Source organism: Amblyomma americanum, chromosome 8, assembly GCF_052857255.1.
Source record: "Amblyomma americanum isolate KBUSLIRL-KWMA chromosome 8, ASM5285725v1, whole genome shotgun sequence".
Classification (NCBI taxonomy): domain Eukaryota; kingdom Metazoa; phylum Arthropoda; class Arachnida; order Ixodida; family Ixodidae; genus Amblyomma; species Amblyomma americanum.
Genome location: NC_135504.1, coordinates 50,880,181 through 50,900,437, shown reverse-complemented (window position 1 = coordinate 50,900,437; position 20,257 = coordinate 50,880,181). Strand labels below are relative to the sequence as shown.

General features: G+C 53.2%; 1 protein-coding gene across 1 annotated transcript; it reads right to left on the bottom strand.

Annotated features, from left to right (window-relative positions):
- Positions 1-1,396: 1,396 nt before the first annotated feature.
- Positions 1,397-10,680, bottom strand: LOC144100314 (protein argonaute-2-like). The gene is made up of 5 exons (XM_077633298.1): positions 10,587-10,680; positions 7,968-8,275; positions 3,119-5,155; positions 2,438-2,665; positions 1,397-1,709 (listed from the first exon to the last, which is right to left on the bottom strand). Exons 1-5 carry the CDS (start codon positions 10,627-10,629, stop codon positions 1,398-1,400), a joined length of 2,928 nt encoding a protein of 975 aa, XP_077489424.1. The 5' UTR covers positions 10,630-10,680; the 3' UTR covers position 1,397.
- Positions 10,681-20,257: the final 9,577 nt, after the last annotated feature.

The following is a 20,257-nucleotide window of genomic DNA, read 5'->3' as shown; positions in this document are numbered from 1 at the left end:
TGCTAAGAAAAACTAAAGGAGACACAAGGTCCTTCTTAAGGGTATGACTCGATAGCGTAACCCTTAACGTCACCTAGGTGGCCCACCTGCCTCCTACAGGTTGCTGTCTGGAGAAAACCTACGAGAGCCATGCCCGTGACTTTATGCTCACGGCACCGATGCTGACAACGCAATTACCAGATCTTCTGGTAACAAAATCAGAGTAACGCTGAATTGAAAGGAGGTTCAATATGTTTCCTAGGAACGCAGGCAATGAAGGTAAGAACAACATGCTTCTTTGAAGGTAATTTCACGAATTTTAAGTCGACGTTTTGGTCTAATTTTTAAGAGATATGAAAACTTGAAAAATTAGGTCCTCGCGAAATTTAGTTCACTGTATCTTTACATGACTATAAAACCAAATTAATGGCATAACCGTTACGTGACGTCAATTGTGAATTTCTTAACTGAAAGTTTAACGGAGGGCAGAAACTGCAGGAAAGATTTCGTTAAACTAGGTGTTAACGAGAAAAAACTCAGCCGTGGCATAAGTCTCAAAATCAATTTTCTAGCTAATAAAAATTTCTTGGTACAATCTGGTGGGCACAGCCAACGGCGAGTTGCTAGCGAAGGGCAAGAGAAGGTGCCCTGCAGAGTGAAGAATATTTCCCGCCAAACCGCTACAGCACATGATGGAAGTTCAGTGTCAGCAGGCGAGGCGTTAATATCTCTACGGCGCTCAGTTCGAACCATCTGCGCTATTGCACTGCCCCCGGTACTTTGTTTTGCTTCGTCCTTTGGTGCAATGAAACTAAGCAGAAACCAGCTACGTGGCCGTCATTTTGGAGACGAAGCTAAAGTAATTGCTGCCGCGGTATAAGAGCGTAGACTCTTTCAAAATGGCCGCCGTAGCGATTGCTACGACTTTCCAAAGAGTCACCTTCGTTCGAAATTTAGTCGAAACATCGCATAATTATTTTATCTACGAGCTTTGATAGCATTAACTGTGGGCAACAAGCCTGCCCATGCCTTAGATCCCGCGTTTCCATGTTTTGTTTGCCGACGAGACTCAAGTTCCTTAATTAACGGCACCGTCTAGTGCAACTCGTCGCCAATGAGCCATCGTGTCGAGACGTTGGTTATTACGCACATAGCCTACATTGGTCCCATAACTGACCCGCCGTGACGGCACAGTGGCTATTTGAAGACCCCCGTGTGCCATGCAAAGGCAGAGCACGCTAAGGAACTCTCAGGTGTTCCAAGACTAATACGGAGCCGTCCACAACAATACCTCTCATAACCCATGAGGCGCTTTGGTACGTTAAAGACATTCACCACGACATACTTAGGTATGGCGCGGTGACGTCACGACAGCTGAGTGAACTCTTGTGCATCGCTCACCCGGCAGCAAATCTTCCTCAGACGAAGTACATGGCAGCCTGGAGGGACTCGAGCACCTTGACGGCCTCCACGTACTGCCTGGTGGTGAGCGAGTCGGCGCTGCCCTCGGACGAGTCGCTGCTCGAGCTAGACACGTCCACTTTGCTCGCCACGTGGTTCTTGGCCCGGTACGCGGCCAGGTGCGCGTAGTAGACTGGCGCCGGGATGCTCACGCTGCGCGCGCAGCGGGCGTACGTATGGCAGAGGTAGTAGCTCAGCTTCTCCAGCTCGTCCGCTGTAAAGCTGGAGTCGTCCCACACGACGTAGTAGTGCGACGGCTTGCTCGTGCCCTGCACCGCAAACGCCAAGGGGGCGGTGAAACCCGCGGAACCGCAGCAATTATGTCCTATAGTTGTAGACGACAGACCTCGCGTCACATCCCCGCTAAGACTTGCGCAGTCTTAACTTAGTAATCAAGAGGAAGAAACGGGCTTGGGCAGGGTATGTAATGCGAAGGGAAGACAACCGCTGGTCCTTAAGGGCAACGGAGTGGATTGCAAGAAAAGGGAGGCGTAGCAAGGGGCGGCAGGGAGATAGGTGGGCGGATGAGATTAAGAAGTTGGCGGGGATATGGTGGCGGGAGCTGGCAAAGGACAGGGTTAATTGGAGAGACATAAGAGTGGCCTTTATGCCCAGTGGCATATTCAGGCTGATTATGCTACTGATGATGATGATGAACTGAGTGCCTCCAAAATTTGCTACTTTTCTTGTGGTCCTCTTTTTGGAACACATTACACTTTGCGGGAACCCTTTACTGGCTGTTACGCAATGGAACATCAAAGTTGGCGCATGCGCAGTTGCTATCTGGGCCCAGAGCTAACAGTCTTCCTGTACTCCATAGTGTGTAAGAAGCGCCTAAACTCCCTCTCACTGCATCCATAGTGTCGCACTGACAAGTTCTGAGCACGTTCAGTTCGTTTCTGCGCCATTGGGGAGTTTCAGCGACCCTGTGATCCTCTACGGCTATTAGCACCGACTACTGAGACTGTGCCCCAGACGGCATTCCATTACTGCGCACCTGAATGCCGAAGTGGCTGCAGAGGTAGAAGTCGAAGTCGAGCGGGTGCGTGACCACGGAGTCTACGATAGTGCCGGGCGGCACGTTGCGGCACTTGCCAACCCCGTCCCGGTCGCTGGCGGGCATGAAACGTGTGTGGTGACGCTTCTGGACCACGATGAAGGTCAGCGCTGGCTCGTACGTCTCGTTCGGGGAAAGCTCCTTACAAGCCAGTCGGATGGCGCTCACCTGGAACCAAGATCAGGGCCCAGTTGTAGTCCTGAACTGGTCGTCTAATTTGTTAAAGCACTGTTTCTCGAGCTTGACGCAGGGAGTGGGCAGGACAACACCAAGGCGTGCAGAACTGCTACGAACCGTCGTCTCCACACCAAGTTAGGAGAAACTTATGGAGCTGTGATTAAATTGGTATTGTATTTGGAAAACTGGTAGAATCCATATGTATTTGGAAGCGCGTCTGATCGGGCTACCAAGTAATTCATGACAGCTAAAAATGCAACTCAGTGCAAGACAGGTACGATGAACACCAGCGCTGTGGTGTGTTGCATTTCATTAAGAACCGCCAGTTACCGCAGTCCATTATGTTCGTTGTCGAATCCGCGAGACAATATGCTGCTGCCTCCTGCTATTATAAACAACCCACAAAAAGATGTGGGGATATAACTTATTGGCTTCGAAACTTACCTCGCGGTTGCGAACCTCCATGAACTGTCCTTCGCTCACTCCGTCTCGGTAAAAGATGATGCGCTCCGGCTTGTGCTTGGTAGCACGGTAAAAGGCCTTCAGCATGTCTTTCATCATGTCCTTGAGGTCCTTGATGATCTCCAGGCGCGAAGTGGCGGCGGAGTCCTCCATCTGGACGCGAATGGAGGCATGGAACTTGTACGGGATGGCGTCCAAGCTACCAACACACGCCGCGATGGATGGCCTCAGCTTGTCCCCGGGCGCTGGGTGAGTCACGTCCGCGCCGATGATGATCACCGGCTTCTGGAAGATGTCCGGCTTCTCCTGGGCCAGCAGGCTGTTGTTGGTGCCGCCCAGCTTGGCGTTGATCTTCTGGCAAAGGTTGGTGATGAGCGCGGCGTTGCACTTCTTGGTCACGTTGTTGTCCATCACGCACTGGGTGCGCAGCCCGATCTCGGTCTCGGCTACCTGCTTGATCTCGGCGTAGTTCGTGTTCTTGGCGAGCACGATGATGACCATCTCAAGTTTGGCCGTCTTGCGCTGCTCCTCGAGCAGGACGTTCCGCATGGGCTTGCGGCTCGCGTCAGTCGTGGTCACATCCAGCGGCTGCTCGATGCGCATGCCCAGTTCCTGGCCGCCGCGAATGAGCATCTTGACGAAGTTGTCGAGGCTTTCTCGCTGCGCGAACCGGCTCAGGTTGAGCAGCGTCCAGCGGGCCAGCGTGGCCGGCTTGTAGAAGTGACGGCCCCGCAGTTCCCAGGTGCCGTCGCGGGGCTTGCCGACGGAGTTGTTCTCGAAGACCAGCGACGGCGGGTCGAGCACCCGGCCTTTGAGCTGCGTCGGCTCGGTGTCGATCTTGATGCCGAACTCGCGCATACACTGGTCGCTGCTGCTGACCAGGTCCCGCACCGACTGACGGATCTCGTTGAAACGCTTGGCCGGGGGCTGGGCCGTGCGCTTGATCATCTCGGACGTCTGGTTCTCGTCCAGTTTCTTCTTGCAGTGCTGCCCTGCGACGATCTCGCAGACCTCCAGCGGGAGGTAGACCGGATGGGTCTCGCTACCGGTCTGGATGCAGGGCAGGTTAGGGTACGAGAGGCGGCCGTAGCGGTTCTGGAAGTAGTCGGCCACCGAGCAACTGGAGCCGTCTTCCATGTTGAAGAAGAGCTTCTTGGCTGGTTCCTTGGTGACGCGAACCACCTTGTACTTGCGCGGATAGGGAAGGTGGGTGACCTTGACGCGCAAACCCTTGAGCTCCTTGTTCAGACGAGCGTTCTGGAAGTCACGCAGATCCCTGAAGTCTCCGGCCGACATCTCGCGCCGGCCCTCGCTGAACAGCTTGCACATGAAGCTGGTCACCGGCAGAGGCTCGTAGAAGGCGGTGGCCGACATGTCGACGTTGAGCATGGGCTTCCACTGAGCGGGCCGCACGCTCGTGTAGTAGCCGAACCAGACCTCGCGGCCACCTCCGAGGGTGTTGTTCTCGTTCGGGAGCGGCGGCTTGAAGAAGGACCGCCCGACGGGCACGAGTTTGATCGATGGTCCGTGCCGCAGCACGATGTCCACGGCTTGGAGGACCTCCTGGGGAACCTGGCTGACACAGTTGTCGAAGACTGCATGCAGCGCGTCCAGATTCACAGTGGCCGCGTACTGGATCTTGACGCTGAACTCCTGAATCCGCTGGTCCTCCTCGAAGTCGACCGTGAAGGTGCGCTCGCGGAACTTGAGCTCACGGCGCGTGTACAGGTTCTTGCGGCCGTCGAATGCGGGCATGCAGCCGTTCAGGTCGACCCGGTACTTCTTCACGAGCAGCTCGATGACCAGGCGGTTGATCTTTGTGCTGATGCAGCGGTACTTGCGCTTCTCGGGCACTTTGGCCTCCTTGCGCGTCTCGGAGCAGATCTCCACGTCGTAGTGGAAAACATTTCCGGCAGGAATGTCAACGCTGAAGTGGTTGGCGGTCAACTGGATCGGCCGGCCCAGTTGGCCTTGCGAGGGCCGGCGCGGGAAATGGGACGGCAGGGTCCGCTCGATTTCCTGCAGACCACGCCGGGGCAGTCCGCGGCTAAGGTTTAGATTCCCACAGCGCACAACTAGTGTTCAGCATTCTTGGACAAAAATTTTGAACATTGGAAAATTGTGAGGTATTGTTATGGAAATATTGGAGGTAATGGTCATAGTTCGAATGTTTTTTTTTTACTAGCTGGCATCAAGCAGTTAAGACTGTCATAGAAAAACAATGGGGAAGCAAAAAAAAACCGTTACTAAAAAAATGCAAGCCTGCCGACGGGAGATTTGCAGATCTTTTGTCGAGAATTGTCGGGTAGGCCGATGAATTACGCACAGATTCCGCGCGTGAACTACGCCATGGCCTCGGCGTGAGCTGTCTAAATGTAAACTCCTCCATATATAGGTTAATCGATATAAGTCAAGATATACTGACTTGCGCGTCACGCTGTTGATATGGAGAGGTCAGAATGATTTCGGCAAAATAAGGAGAGAAACCAAAGTGAATGGAATGCATTGGTCAGATTGTCACATCTCTACGCTGCGGATGAGAACTCGTGATTTTGTTTCAGTGAGACTTTTTTTTTGCCTATGGACTACTAGCACAAAATCTACTCCTGTGAGCTCTTAATCCGCCCCACTACTCTTTCTTATCCTTTGCTTTTAAAGTATGGCAAATTTCGAGACAAAGGCGAAAAATTCAAATTTCAGAGACACCAGTGGGGCGAAGTGACAGCTGTTGGCAACCTGAAGTTTGCAGCGTCAGTCGCAGCGCTGCAACAAAGGCGAGCGAGAGGACCAAGCATTCTTTGAGGGAGTCAAATTTCAGAGACACCAGTGGGGCGAAGTGACAGCTGTGGGCAACCTGAAGTTTGCAGCGTCAGTCGCAGCGCTGCAACAAAGGCGAGCGAGAGGACCAAGCATTCTTTGAGGGAGTGAAGACACTAAATTTTTGGCAATGTAAACAAAAACTGCAATATGAACTCTGCTTTGTCGTTTTAATTAATTGAAACTCTTACACTGAACTGTTGCAGAAGTCAGGATGGCAGCAAATGAACAAAGAGCTATATTTTAGTTTTTGTATGCTTCATAAGACCCGCTGCTCACTTGTGACATCACAACAGTCTTTCGACTGCTGAAATAAAAACTGAAACTGCATGGAAGAATAAATTCGGTTATAAATTAGGCGCTGAGCGTAGGCTAAATTCACGTGGTGATTCGTTTTTACTAATTGTGTGTGCGTGTGTGTGTATGTTGGGTTTTATGGCGCATAAGCAGCTGAGACTATCATCCACAGGGTTGTTAAGATCTCACCGTGGCGCTGGCAGACTAGTTCTTTAAAAAAATCCATTTCCTGGTGACATTTTCTTCTTTTATTAATCTAGCTACTCGTGACAGGTCTACTACTGCATTCTCTGCTAGGAGCAAGCAGGTTTGGAAAGGGACGTGTTTGTGGTGAAATTTCGATTTTCCCTCATGAAAAAATATGCAATCACATTCACAAAGAAGATTTTCTTTTGTCACAAATGTCTCACACATCATTCGAAAGCTCGCATGCACAATGAAAATTTCGGCGAGTGACCTGCGTCAAGTAGCTGCATAGGCCACGTCAAGGGTACCTGAGCAAGCAATGCAAACATGCGTCTCTAATCATTCTCGATGCGGTATCTGAATCCCTTCAATGAACTGAAAATAAAGCCAACCTGCGAAGAAAAAAGTCGAAAATTGTTTTTCTGAGGAAAGGAAATGGCGCAGCAGGCGTCTCTCATATGTCGCGTAAAGATGGGTTGCGCAAAAGGGACATTCACATGAGAGAAGACGGGACTGCGCTTGTCCCGTCTTCTTTCATGTGAATGTCGCTTTTGCGCTACCCATGTTCACGCTAAAATGAACCATCTTGCTGAATCACATATGTCGGTGGACACCGGAACCGCGCCGTAAAGGAAGGGCGGAAGGTGGGGGTAAAAGAAGATAGGAAGAAAAGGTACCGTAGTTGAGATCTCCGGAATAATTTCCACCATTAAATTCTGAAGGATGCCGCTCACCTCCTATACTGCCTATAGTTTCGTCATCAGGCCCTTCCATTGGTGGGACGCTGTCCCGTGCTTTTCATGCGCTTTCTCGTTTCTTTTTCCACCGCGGTGCCAAAGAACGCGAGCGGCGCATGCAAGAACCGATGCCGTACGTAGCACGATCATTCCGGAGAGTGCTCAGGTTCAGCATAACGTAGGGGGACCCACAGTCGTCAAGGGAAGAGAAACGGCGAAGCAGGAGAGAGGAGATTACGCGCTATCTTTGTCCGCTGAAGGACGTTTAGTGCAGTTCGCATCACGTGACATTTCTGAAGTCTAGTCATAAAATGTACAATGGAAGGCATCATGGAAAAAGAGGCCCTCACGTGACAAGGCAGGGGTAGCTCCTAGCGAAGTTTCACTTTCGCTTGCTGCACAGTGTAACGCCTCCACTTGAAATTTTTTTTTAGATCTGCCTTCGGCGCAATATATGGAACCTGCGACCATCTCGGTACGGTACGGTGCATGCACGGTCACTAAAAACGCCACTAACCATAGCCATGGCTGGAAGTCTGGCAACTATCAAGGACCAAACAATCGATAGCCGCGCAACGTGCCCCGCCACTGCGCACGCGCTGATTGGTGCCGACGTGGAAGGCAGGCGCGCTGTTGACGGGAACGTGGCGCCACCCGGCGCCCTCAGGGTGAACCGCGCATGCACGGTAGCGGTAATACTAACTACCGACATGCTACGACGGCTTCACCGCCCACACCCTCGGCTTCAGACACGTCCGTGGGGGCACGCAGAATCAGCAGCAGCCGCCACTCACCCGAATCTTGAGCTCGTCATTCTGCGATTTGGTGTTGCCGACGCCGTTGCGGGCCCGCACGGCCGCGGCCGTCGGCGAGCCTTCAGTGGGCGCCACAGTGCGAGCCCCGTTGCCGTTGGCGGTGACCCCCCCGCGGGTGATGACGCTGCTGACTGCTGTGGCGGCGGTGACGAAGTCCGTGCTCGACCGAAGCTGGGGTGGGGCCGCTGTGACCACCCGCTGCTGCATGACACGGCCGAATGAACTCGGGGCAGCGCCATTGACCAGGAGCGCCGATGGGGCCAGCTGCGAGCATCCGGTTGCCCCTCCTGGACCAAATGGAAGGAGGCAGCACCATCGACATCAACAACGCTTGTTGATGCGTGACCAGTTTTGCCAGCATGGCATGACCAAACAGCTTTGAGCACTAGTGGGCGTTTCACTGTTGCGCACCTGCAAGGATGGGCTATGTATATGTTTAGTCGGCGAAGACATGATAACGCCTGGACTCCATGTACGCGAAAATTCACGCGAACGCGACGGCGGCAAGCGACGCCGTCGCGCGAAGCAAAATGCATGTGTCGCTTGCCGTGTCGCTCGGATTTGCACCCACAGAAAATTTCGCTCGTCGCCCGGAAGTTCCCCACGCGACTGACCGACCAGAGCCCCCCTCCCAAAGCCGTTTCCGGTTTGTCCACGGTTTCTCACGGGTACATCTCACGAAACCCGCCCGTCGCCTTGGTCATCGCCACCGTCGATAAAATATTTGGTATTGTAGCTTAGAGGCAGACCCGCATGATTTAAATAATTAAAACAATCTACTTGTTGAGTTAGGAGGGCTAACAGCATTTGGTTCGGGCTACGCGAGCGGGCGTACTGCAGGGAGAGATGCGTGTCGAGCCGCGGGTACCGGCGCTCGATCCACCGTGCCGCTGCTCTCCAACTGTGCAGAAACACTCGCGGCGCGCATTCTCACTGGTAAATTATAGTTTGCTCACTTACAATCAAACTGCGGTGACAGTTTATGGGAGTGTTTTTACTAAGCCGGAGTGCACAGGCACCGAACGAAAGCACACCTCCCCCATGAACCCGTGATGTGACTTCGTCTCCGCAAGCACGCCTTTGGCTATCTCCACTGCCGCTACACCGCTGACGTATAGGAAATATTCCTTTGGCCCTGACTATGAGGCACACTCACAAAATTTTAAGAGAGAGAGAACAGGTTACGGGCGTGTTTCTAAGCTTGAGTGCGCAAAGCACGGAGTCCGCTGCGCACGTCGCGGGTTCGCGTCGCCTGCCGCCTTCGCTTGCATGGAGGTTGCCCACAAGCGACGCAGCGAACGCCAGCCGTCGCGTGAGTTTTCGCGTACATGGAGTCCAGGTGTAACCCCGCCCTCTATAGAGCACCCGCCTCGAATTCGGGGCGTGGTGGCACGACTCCCTCTCCCGGCCGGTTTACCCACCGGTTTCCTAAAAATGGGTTCCACCTACGCCCCGGCCTGGTGCTCGGCTTGCATATGGCTTGACAAAGGAGCGCCAAGCCTTAAAATCCCGTCACTGTGGGCTTGAAGAGGCACATCGGAAATAAGTTAGATCTCGCATTCGGTCAAAGCGCACTTGGGTTTCAGCCGAATTTTTTTTTCTGAAAATCATAAAAATCGCGGAAAGGCGAGGGAAGGTTGTTGAAGCTGGTTAAGCTAATCCATGAGGTAATCCTATCGAACCAAGTATGCCTTTGAGAGCAGAGTCGCAGGGGACTAATCGGAAGCAGCGGGCGACATGCCGCGTAGTGGTTAATGTATGGCAAGGAGACAAGACTAGTCGACAAGGCCATTGTGAACCTATTCACTAAGGGGTTCGAGATGCGCGGGAGGAAAAAAATATGCGCTAACACCATCCAACGCGTCAGAATGACTACTTCCCACCTATATTCGAGCGCGAAAAACTGGTTACTCCCTTTACACCCATTGTAATGGCCTCTCACAGGAGCAGCGGCAAATGCGCGAATTTAAACAAAAAAGTGCACGGCAAAACTCGTCGCTTCACCGCAACCAAACACAAGAATCGCGCGTCTCTAGGCAAGATGCAATGGCCTACGCGTCGCGCGACAGGCCAGTTGCACTAACCTATGGGTTAGGCCTAGCGCGTTCCTGAAAGACCTAAAAATAGGGCCGAAAAAAAAACTCCACCTGCAATTTTTATGCCCGCTGATGAAATCTCGCGGAAGAGCATCAAGCATCGGGAAAACCGTCATATGACGAAATCAGCTTTGGTCGAAAGCGAATCGCCACTCAAGCTAAAAGCGGCATCGCGCGCGGGACATCGCGATTTCGCCGCACCGTACACAACCGACAGGACGGCGCGGTGACCGCCTACGGTCGTGACGTCATACTAAGCCATCTAGCCAGGCGGGGTGGACCGACAGGCAACCCGCGGCCTCCGCGATAGGCTCCGGCGGCGCTGCGCTCTATCACGGAGGCCACGGCGGTCCATGGAAAGCGCTCTGCGATAGGTTCCGGAGGCGCGCCGCTCTCTTATCACGGAGGCCACTGCGGGCCATGGAAAGCGCTCCGCGATAGGCTCCGGAGGCGCGCCGCGCTCTTATCACGGAGGCCACTGCGGGCCATGGAAAGCGCTCACCTCTTCCGCGGCCTCGCGGCCGCGCCAGCGGGACGGCCTCCATGCGGGACAGGAATGCCACAGCGACCAACCGGAAGATGAACGAGCTGCTTCTGGAACGAGCCGGGCGGAACGCGCCTCGCGCCTAGCCTCCGGCCCTTATGGGTGCGGCCCCCGGGCCGGGCCAATGGGGAAGCGAGCCAGTGTTGAACCCGCGCTGTGATGTCACAGACGAGGGAAAGGGCGAGCGCGCGCTGTCATGCCACCGGTTCGTGGTATGCGCTTCTTCGCCGTCGTCGTTGCGGAGCTATAATTTGGTCTGGTCAAGAAGCAGGATTGGAGCGGTTAGCGGCCAGACCGCGGTTAACAGCCCTGCCAAACGTCGTCGCCGGCGTGGTCACGTGCGGCTCGCAAGTTCGCTTATGACGTCACGGCCGGTGGACAAGAGAGCGGACGTGTTTTTTAGCTCTCCGCTCCTTCGGACGCTGGGACTAAGGCTTCGCGGCGCTGCGGGGTCTCCCCATGGAGGCCACAAACACCGTGACCGAGCGACGGCCTGCGTTCGGCGGTGACAATGAGCAACGCAGGGCAGGCCGCTCGCGCTCACGATCACGGAGACGAACGCCATTCTGAGCAAGGTCGTCCAGCACCATTCGGCGACTGCAGGCCGAGATCGCTGATCTGCGGGACACGGTGAGGTGCCTGACGGCTGCGCTCATCACCACCTCGGAGAACCTCGAGTCCGTCATCGGGACCTTGGACGTGTCGCCGGCGGACCCACGCGTTCAAGCCTTGAGGGACGCCATGGCGCTCGCTCACCAGACGCAGAACTCCATGGCGGCTCCCTCCCCGCCATTTCTGGCCACCCCTGCGCTTCCTGTCGCCATTGCTACACCTGATGCCATCTCCCCCTGATGCTGCTGATGCTGCGGGCTCACCGCGGACACCTGCAGTCGAGGAGAGCATGTGCACCCCGATGGACGAGTCTTTTTTTTTTCTAATAAAAGCTGTTTCCATCCATCGATCCACCCCCTGCCATCGCCCTTTTGAAATCGGGTGACGGCAGTTGCCACCATGCTCAGCTTTTTTCCCCTTTATTTTTGTTTAACTGTGTTGTAAGTTATCAAAAATCTCCATTTTCTTTAAATACGTCTTCCTACACTTCTAACCTTGTCACCTCTCTGCTCTTGAGCCACCAATCTTCCATTCGCTTTTTGCTAATTTCCACCGCAGATTTATTACGTTACCATCGCTATGCCTAAACCCTATAGGGCTTCCGGAAGAATGGCTGCCTGCATCGACATCGGGATGGATACCATCACATTTGAGTATAAGGTGTTCTAGTGTTTCTACAGATTTACGACACACAGCACATGTGTCATCTTCGTTAAACTTCTTTTTGGACCCCGCAGCGGTGGCTCAGTGGTTAGGGCGCTCGACTACTGATCCGGAGTTCCCGGGTTCGAACCCGACCCCGGCGGCTGCGTTTTTATGGAGGAAAAACGCTAAGGCGCCCGTGTGCTGTGCGATGTCAGTGCACGTTAAAGATCCCCAGGTGGTCGAAATTATTCCGGAGTCCTCCTCTACGGACCTATTTGTTCGTCTCTTCTTTCACTCCCTCCTTTATCCCTTCCCTTACGGCGCGGTTCAGGTGTCCAACGATATATGAGACAGATACTGCGCCATTTCCTTTCCACCAAAAACCAATTATTTATTATTTAGCTCCGCGTTTTAAGACACCCCGACCTAGCTTCAAAGAGTAGGGCACTGCCTCGAGTTACAAGAAACGCTTCCTTCCCGATCTGCCTTTCCAGTATCGATATAGTTCTACACTATGAGTCTTTTCCATCGAATGTATCCAATTTTTATAATGATAACAATTTGGTTTTGGGGGAAAGGAAATGGCGCAGTATTTGTCTCACATATCGGCGGGCACCTGAACCGCGCCGTAGGGGAGGGGATAAAGGTGGGAGTGAAAGAAGAAATAGGTGCCATAGTGGGGTGCTCCGGAATAATTTAAACCACCTGCGGATCTTTACGTGCACTGACATCGCACAGTACACGGGCGCCTTAGCATTTCGCCTCCATCAAAACGCAGCCGCCGCGGTCGGATTCGAACCCGGGAACTCTGGTTCAGTAGCCGAGCGCCCTAACCACGGAGCCACAGCGTCATTTTTTGCCTTGATTTCCTGTTTCTGCAGTTTACAAGAGATCAAAAACATGCTCTGCGCTACATTCTCAAACATCAAGAGCGGACACGCATTTCACTCACGTGAGAAAATCAAAACTGTTTCAAAGAACACAACTCTCCCATCAACTCGATAACTTCATCTTCAAAACATAACTCCTTTCAAACTTCACGCAACTTAAATATGTTTTTTTTGAAGAAAATCTCGGACAGACAGCGCACCTTCATCGCAGTGTCGTACAGCCATCCTGCTACGCCAAATGCTGTGCAAGCCAAGATGGAAAATTACATCGTATCTATAAAGATCCGGCTCAACGTCCAGGCATCGTATCCGCCACCGCGACATGTCCCTGGGAATTCATTTAATTAGTGCCTTCATGAAATACCTAAAATAAAACCGCATCGTTTTTCTGATGCTTAGAGCTATCCGTCTTTGAGGGGATTATACATAAAACAAAGCAATGTCAATCCTCGGGATGTAGAGCGTTATTACCTGTTTGTATAGTAAAATTAAAATCGGTTTTTGAGAAAAGGAAATGGCGCAATAACTGTCTCACATATCTCGGAGGAAGTGAAAAAATGGCCTGGCTTAGCTTATGGTTAAGCCTAGGATGCGAAGCATACGTCGCTTGGCAAGCCGTACTTCTCGTTCTTCTCCCGTTTCCGTGGCTCTTTGTAACTTGCGCTTTGCGGTCTGGCGAGCCGCCCTCTCCCTGGCCGACATCTCGCTGCTCAACTGACTCAACGAGTGCGTCGCCTTTTATACAATTGCGTGACGTCAGTATCTCCTAGCGGTAGGAGCGGGAGTTAGGCCGCCGGCGGAGGCTGCGCGTCCGCAAGCGAGCGCACGAGTTGAGCCCCAGCTTTCACAGCTGTTATGACGTCATATCACGTGGTGCGCCAATGTAGGTCAAGTGGTAGCTACGCGGCCGCGCGCGGCGCAGCAAGGAAGAGCTCGGTTGTGCGGCTAGTATGCTTCGCATAAAAAGAGGTGCTGTAGGGGAGGAGTCTGGCATAATTGTCATATATATGTAAGGAAAAAAAATGAAAATTGGTTTTTGGGGAAAGGAAATGGCGCAGTATCTGTCTCACATATCGGCGGACACCTGAACCACGCCATAAGGGAAGGGATAAAGGAGGGACTGAGAGAAGGAAGGTGCCGTAGTGGAGGTCTCCGGAATAATTTGGACCACTTCGGGATATTTAATGTGCACTGACATCGCACAGCACACGGGCACCTTCGCGTTTCGCCTCTGTCGAAACGCGGCCGCCGGGGTCTGGTTCGAACCCAGCTACTCCGGATCAGTAGCCGAGCGCCTTAGCCACTGAGCCACCGCGTGGTTATTCGGAAGCAGAAGGACGGCCGCTAGGGGGCCCGAGTGAGCGGACGCGTCTATTATCGGCTCCGCCAATTTCTGGTTCTTGTGCCCAGCTAAGTCCTTTCTAGGACCCACCAAGGCCCTCAACGGATCCTGGAAGGTTCACGGACCCCAATCGCTACCATCTTTTGGATGTGCCCAATGACCTCGGTGAGCTACCTCTTGAAAGTGTTTCTGGGAGCCACGCCACTGCGCTAAGCCTCGCCTCATCGAGGCGAGTCTCGCCGGCGCGCCGCGTTCCTCCCTCCCCAACAACCATGGTGGAGCCCGTGGATGGAGAGACCTTGAACCCCTTGGACTGCCACCCTGGTGAGTGGAAAACTGTGCTCCATGCATACCGTAATCGGACCACGGATTCGAATTCACCCCCAAAACGCCCGGTATCGGCCTCCGTTCAACCTCAACCAAGCGCCAGCAACGCCGGCGCGCCACCGGACGCTGCATCTGGGAACACCCGAAGCGCGTTCAAGGAGACGCCGCAGCTCCTACGCATGACGCGCGCCGTCGTCCATAGAAGTAAGCAACTCGCCGCACTGCCGGCGGGAACCATCAGAGTCGTCTTTCGCCCGCGAGGCGGCCTCTCCCTGGAGAAGATCCCGGCTCCCAGTATCCTGCAGGCACTTCACTCGACGCCCAGCTGTTCAGTGATTGGCGAGTTGCACATAAGAATCCACCCAACCAACAACACATTCACAGTGGCGACGGTAGCGGAGGCAACAGCTCTGGCATTGGTCAAAATTCAACAAATTACCTTAGCTGGACAACAATACCCGGTAGCCGCGTACATCGCGGCCCCTCCAGCACCAGTCAAGGGCGTCATTTCCCGGGCCTACTGGAATGAAACACCAGCGCAAATCCTGACTGACTTACAGTACAGAAACCCGGACGCTAACATTATAGCGGCCCGACGCAATGGGAAAACAGCGTTCATCTTAATAACTTTTGCCTCAGGTCCCGTGCCTCACACAAATATATGTGTGTGGTAAACCGCTGCACCAAATACAAGTGTAGCCCCGATGCCTGCACAAACTGCAGGAAGCCTGGACACAGGTACGACGTGTGCCCTCTCCCGAAGGCTGGACTCTGCCCGCGGTGTGGCGAGAAGCACACCCCTCAAGAGACCCCATGCACACCAAGCTGCATTCTTTGTGGTGGTTCCCACCTTACCGGTACCGGCTCGTGCAAAGCCAGGACCCCTCCACCTCGTAGACAGACCGCGCTGAAACCCAAGCAACCAGTGCCCACACCAAAGGACTTTCCACAGCTAGTGCCTCATCAAGGTCGCCAGCGAGCCTGGACCAAACCCACCAGTACACCCCAAAACTCACAGCGTGAGGAAGAGATAGCTCTCCTGCGGGAAGAGGTAAGTCATCTTAGGGCAGCCATTAATTCTATCCATCCTACCGTTTCTCCACCCGCTCCGTCACCAACACCCCAAACCTCTTCACCTACACCCCAACCCTCCACACCCCCTTCACAAAAGAAACGCAGACCAGAAGACATTCCAGACATGGATTCTAAATTACAAACCTTTGCCCAACAGCTCGAAGCCAGTATTCTGGCTCAGACTCAAAATTACATTGAAGCCGCCATCACCAAGCTTACAGAAACTATTATCAGTCAAGTAACCACTGCCATTCTCCAACAAATTCCACAAATAATTGCTGGAATGTCTTCACATATCCCAGCTAGCAACCCCATAGCTGCTCCCATCCTCCGCCCCCCTCCCTCCAGCATGGCCCAGTTGACGGGCAATAATCTCCAATTAAGCATCCTACAATGGAACTGCAGGGGGTTTCGTCGCAAACGAGACCCCCTGCAGCCGCTCCTCTCTACTTCCTCCACACCCCCTGATATAGTAACACTTCAGGATGCTGGCACAAATTTATCGCTGCCAGGATACGCTCTGGTACCCTCTGACACCACTCGAAACCCCAGGGTTACCACGTATCTCCAACATTTTGTACCATACACTTGTCATGTACTAACCTCGCCGGTAGCTCACACATTCCTAGAATTAATCCCCTCCACTCACAGATCTCATCCCCTCTTCATACTCAACTGTTACCTCCTTCCGAGGCAACCGGTCTCAGATTTAATCTCACTAATTAAAGCCGCCTCCAACGCTGCAAAAAGGAACCCCCTCATTCTATTAGGGGATTTCAACTGCGCACATGTAGACTGGGGGTACACACGCACTAACAATAGAGGAGCGGAATTGCGCAACACCCTTCAGATGCACGGCCTGTCCATATATAATGATCTGAGCACACCTACAAGAATCGGCAATAGTGTCACTGCCGACACAAACCCAGATCTTACTTTTGGTCGCAACCTTCCCGCACCGGTGTAAACAAACACAAATGAGGCCCTGGGCAGTTATCATTATATCATAACTATACATCTTGATTTCGCCAAGAAAGCTAAAAACTACCGTGTCCGAATTACCAGCTGGGATAATCTTCGGAAGCACAGAGAGGCCAAAACATTAGAATCCCCATTTAACCTCCACACATGGATGACAGAGCTGAAACACGATGTCCAGGCATTCACGCAAACATTAGACGCCACCCCCGAGACTCCCGCTGCAGACAGTCGCTTAGCGCACCCACTCAAAGCTCAGAACAGTATCCTCACACGCTGGAAAACCCAGAAGCAAAATCGGAAACTTAAGATAAAATTAGCGCAACTACAGAAACAAATAGAAGAGCACAGTGCCGCACTCAGTAAATCTAACTGACACCAATTATGTGACGGATTACGCGGTAATCTGTCCTCTACCAGGGCCTGGCATCTTCTACGGCATATGATAGACCCCACTGAATCTAAAAAGCAAACACGGCTTACACTCAAAAGACTTACCCATAAAAATCGTCAAAATCATCAAGCACTGTTACGCCAACTACAATCAATTTATACCACTGTGGGTTAAGCTGTATAAAATCCCGACTATGTAGGCCCCGATCAACCCTCCCTCGACGCCCCCATTATGGAGGTTGAAGTCAGAGCAGCCCTTATCAAGCTTCGAAACTCAACCCGTGGGGAGGACCAAATCACAAATGTCATGCTCAGAAATCTAGATGACCGTTCAATTTCCCTTCTCACCGACTACTTCAATGAGTGCTGGGAAATGGGGGCGCTACCCGCTGAATGGAAGCACGGGAAAATAATTTTCATTCCTAAACCAAATAAGCCCATTAACGCCCAAAACCTCCGTCCCATTTCGCTGACTTGGTGCTTGGGCAAATTGAGCATGTCATCCTCACCTGTCTCACGCAACACATGGAATCCCATGGCCTATATCCCCATACTATGGTAGGATTTCGAGCCCACCTCTCGGCACAGGACGCCCTACTGCAGATTTCACACGCTATCCTCAATGACATGTTACATCACACCAGAGCAATCCTGGCAGTCGATCTCACCAAAGCATTCGACAAAGTTACGCACAGCGCCATCCTGCAGGGCATCCAAGAGCTGCAGTTGGGGCCTAAGACCTACAACTATATTCGGGCCTTCTTAAACGGTCGCACAGCCTCACTGCATATAGATGATATACAGACCCCCCCCCCTTCCCACTTGGTAATGTTGGCACCCCGCAAGGAGCGGTGTTATCTCCCTTCCTCTTCAACCTCACCCTCATCCCCCTGGCCAAGGCTCTCAGCCGCATTCGGCACTTAGGACACACACTTTACGCGGATGATATAACGGTTTGGACCACATACGGCTCGGATGGCGACATAGAATCTACCCTTCAGGAAGCCGCCACAACTATAGCTACTCACGCGACAAACATTGGGCTTGAATGCTCCCCCACAAAGTCAGCACTCCTCATAATCCGCCCGCGGCGCGTCCCTACCTCCCCCATCACGATCTACCTGCATGACACTCCCATACCGCAAACGCCTACCCTCCGCATTCTTGGCCTGCATTTACAGGACACGGGGGAAAACAACCTTACCCTGAAAGCACTAAAACAGTCCACTTACTCCGTCATCCATCTTCTTAGAAGGGTTTCACATTCACGAGCCGGTCTAGACGAAGCAGACAATCTCAAGGTGCTGCATGCCTTTGTGCTCAGCCGCATTCTTTACGCCACTCGTTACCTGAACCTCTCCTGTGCGGATAAAGACAAGATCAATGCTCTAATCCGCATGGCTACCAAAGCAGCGCTAAACCTACCAAAGAGCGCTAGCACGGACAGGCTCTTCAAATTAGGAATGCACAACACTATACAAGAACTTATAGGTGCACATCGCTACACACAGTACCTTCGTCTGGCTGGCACGGAAACCGGACGATATATACTGGATTCTTTGGGACTTCGCATACCGGCACACACGACAGACTTCAACTCTCTCCCTCGCGCCATACACACCGCGCTTATCCTGAAACCCCTTCCCAAGAATGTCCACCCTGAATACCATCAATCCCGCCGCGTCGCGCGAGCCAAAGCTCTCCATAAAGAATATGGCACTTCAGAGGATGATGCGCTGGGCGGACGCAGCGTGTGATCCAGACCGTTCAGTAGCTGTCGCTTAACATCCAGCAGCCCCCCATTTACCCATTTCATAGACCCCCCTTGTACCCCGGAAGAAGCTGAGGAAGCAGCTATAGCAATAGCCATTGCCCAAACCAATGCGGCTCATATACTTAGCGATTCCAAAACAGCCGTTCTTAACTTCGCCCGCGGACGCGTCCATCCCCCCGCGTGGCAGATATTGAGAATGTGCACCCTAAATCCCGATAGGCGTATTGAGCTCGTGTGGGTGCTGGCTCACTCTGGCAATCCCGGAAATGAGGCCGCCGATAACATAGCCCGAGGACTTATTTGCCGGGCAAATGGCGACCCCAGCCGGGCCTTCTCGAGGGAGCGGGGACACACGTTTTCAGAACTAACTCAACAAGCACGCCTTGCCCGTCGGCTCTATCCCCCTCCCCACCCCGCCTATCCCACTCCCAACAAATCCTCTGGAGGTGACTCCAGACACGAACTCTTCCTACCCCTCAGCGTCTCTCCTACTTCCGCCATGTTTCCCCAGAGTGCACTCTCTGCGGAGCTCCGCGCGCCACCCTGGACCACATCCTCTTCGGCTGCCCTGCCGATCCTCCCCCGCTGGGACAGCCCGCCATCGGTACATGGGAGGAATGGGAGGCCCTCCTTGCGTCGCAGGACCCGGACACGCAACTTCGCTGTGTGAACCGGGGTGCCAGTGCCATGGCCCTACGTGGCCTGGATACATGCGCGTAATGTGAGGGCTGTGCGGTGGCCTTGAGACCTTGCACGGTCCAAACTCGCTTGCTTAATAAAGTTTTCCATCCATCCATCCATCCATCCATCCATCCATCCATCCATCCATCCATCCATCCATCCATCCATCCATCCATCCATTATCCCGTCCTGGCGCAGTGCCCCGTTTCATTTTGGCGAGATCCGCCCGCATGTCATGGAGCTGGAAAGGTTGATCCAGCTCCGTGTTTTCTCTGCCTGCATAAGAGTACGCAGATCCACGGGGGTCTTGGGCTGTACACAGATGCTGGTTCCGAAGTTTCTGTGCCAGTTGAGTCGTGTTGCCGGGAAAAGCGTGCATGGCTCGCTGCAAATGTTTTTGTGTTTCGGTTCGTGTTTGGGTTGGGTCGATTATGGCTCGAAAGAGACGCCACGTGTTTCGGCTGGACATTTGTCGCGCGGCAGTGTTGCATCTATCTACCCAGTTGGAGTCGGCGAGTTGCGCCGCGTACTCTGCCGATTTCTGGGTAAGCACGGCAATTCGAGCTTTAAGCTTTCTATTCTGTTTTTGGCGTCGCCAACGGCGGACGAGGCTGCGACGGGCTTCCCAGAGGTGTAGAAGGTGGTTATCCACGTCCGTGACCGCCTCTGAGAGCTGGATGTGTGTTTCATGCGAGGAAAGGTGTGTCAGCAGCTGCTGGGACCATGCTTTGTAGCCTTGCGCGGAAATGGGTGTATTATCAAGTGAGTTAAAATTTTTCCTGAATTTCGTCCAATCTGGGATACAGGCTTATGTTCTGGGACGCTTGAGGGGGCGTGTGCGTAGTGTAGTGTTAACGATGCAGTGGTCGCGACCGAAGGACTCCTCGGTGTTGAGCCAGTCTGCGTGTCGTAT

Coding starts and splice junctions, on each gene's coding strand:
- LOC144100314 (XM_077633298.1), bottom strand. CDS start 10,629: ATGGAGGCCGTCCCGCTGGCGCGGCCGCGAGGCCGCGGAAGAG. Junction 8,276..10,586: donor GCCGCGAGGCCGCGGAAGAG/GTGAGCGCTTTC, acceptor CATTTGGTCCAG/GAGGGGCAACCGGATGCTCG. Junction 5,156..7,967: donor ATGACGAGCTCAAGATTCGG/GTGAGTGGCGGC, acceptor CGTGGTCTGCAG/GAAATCGAGCGGACCCTGCC.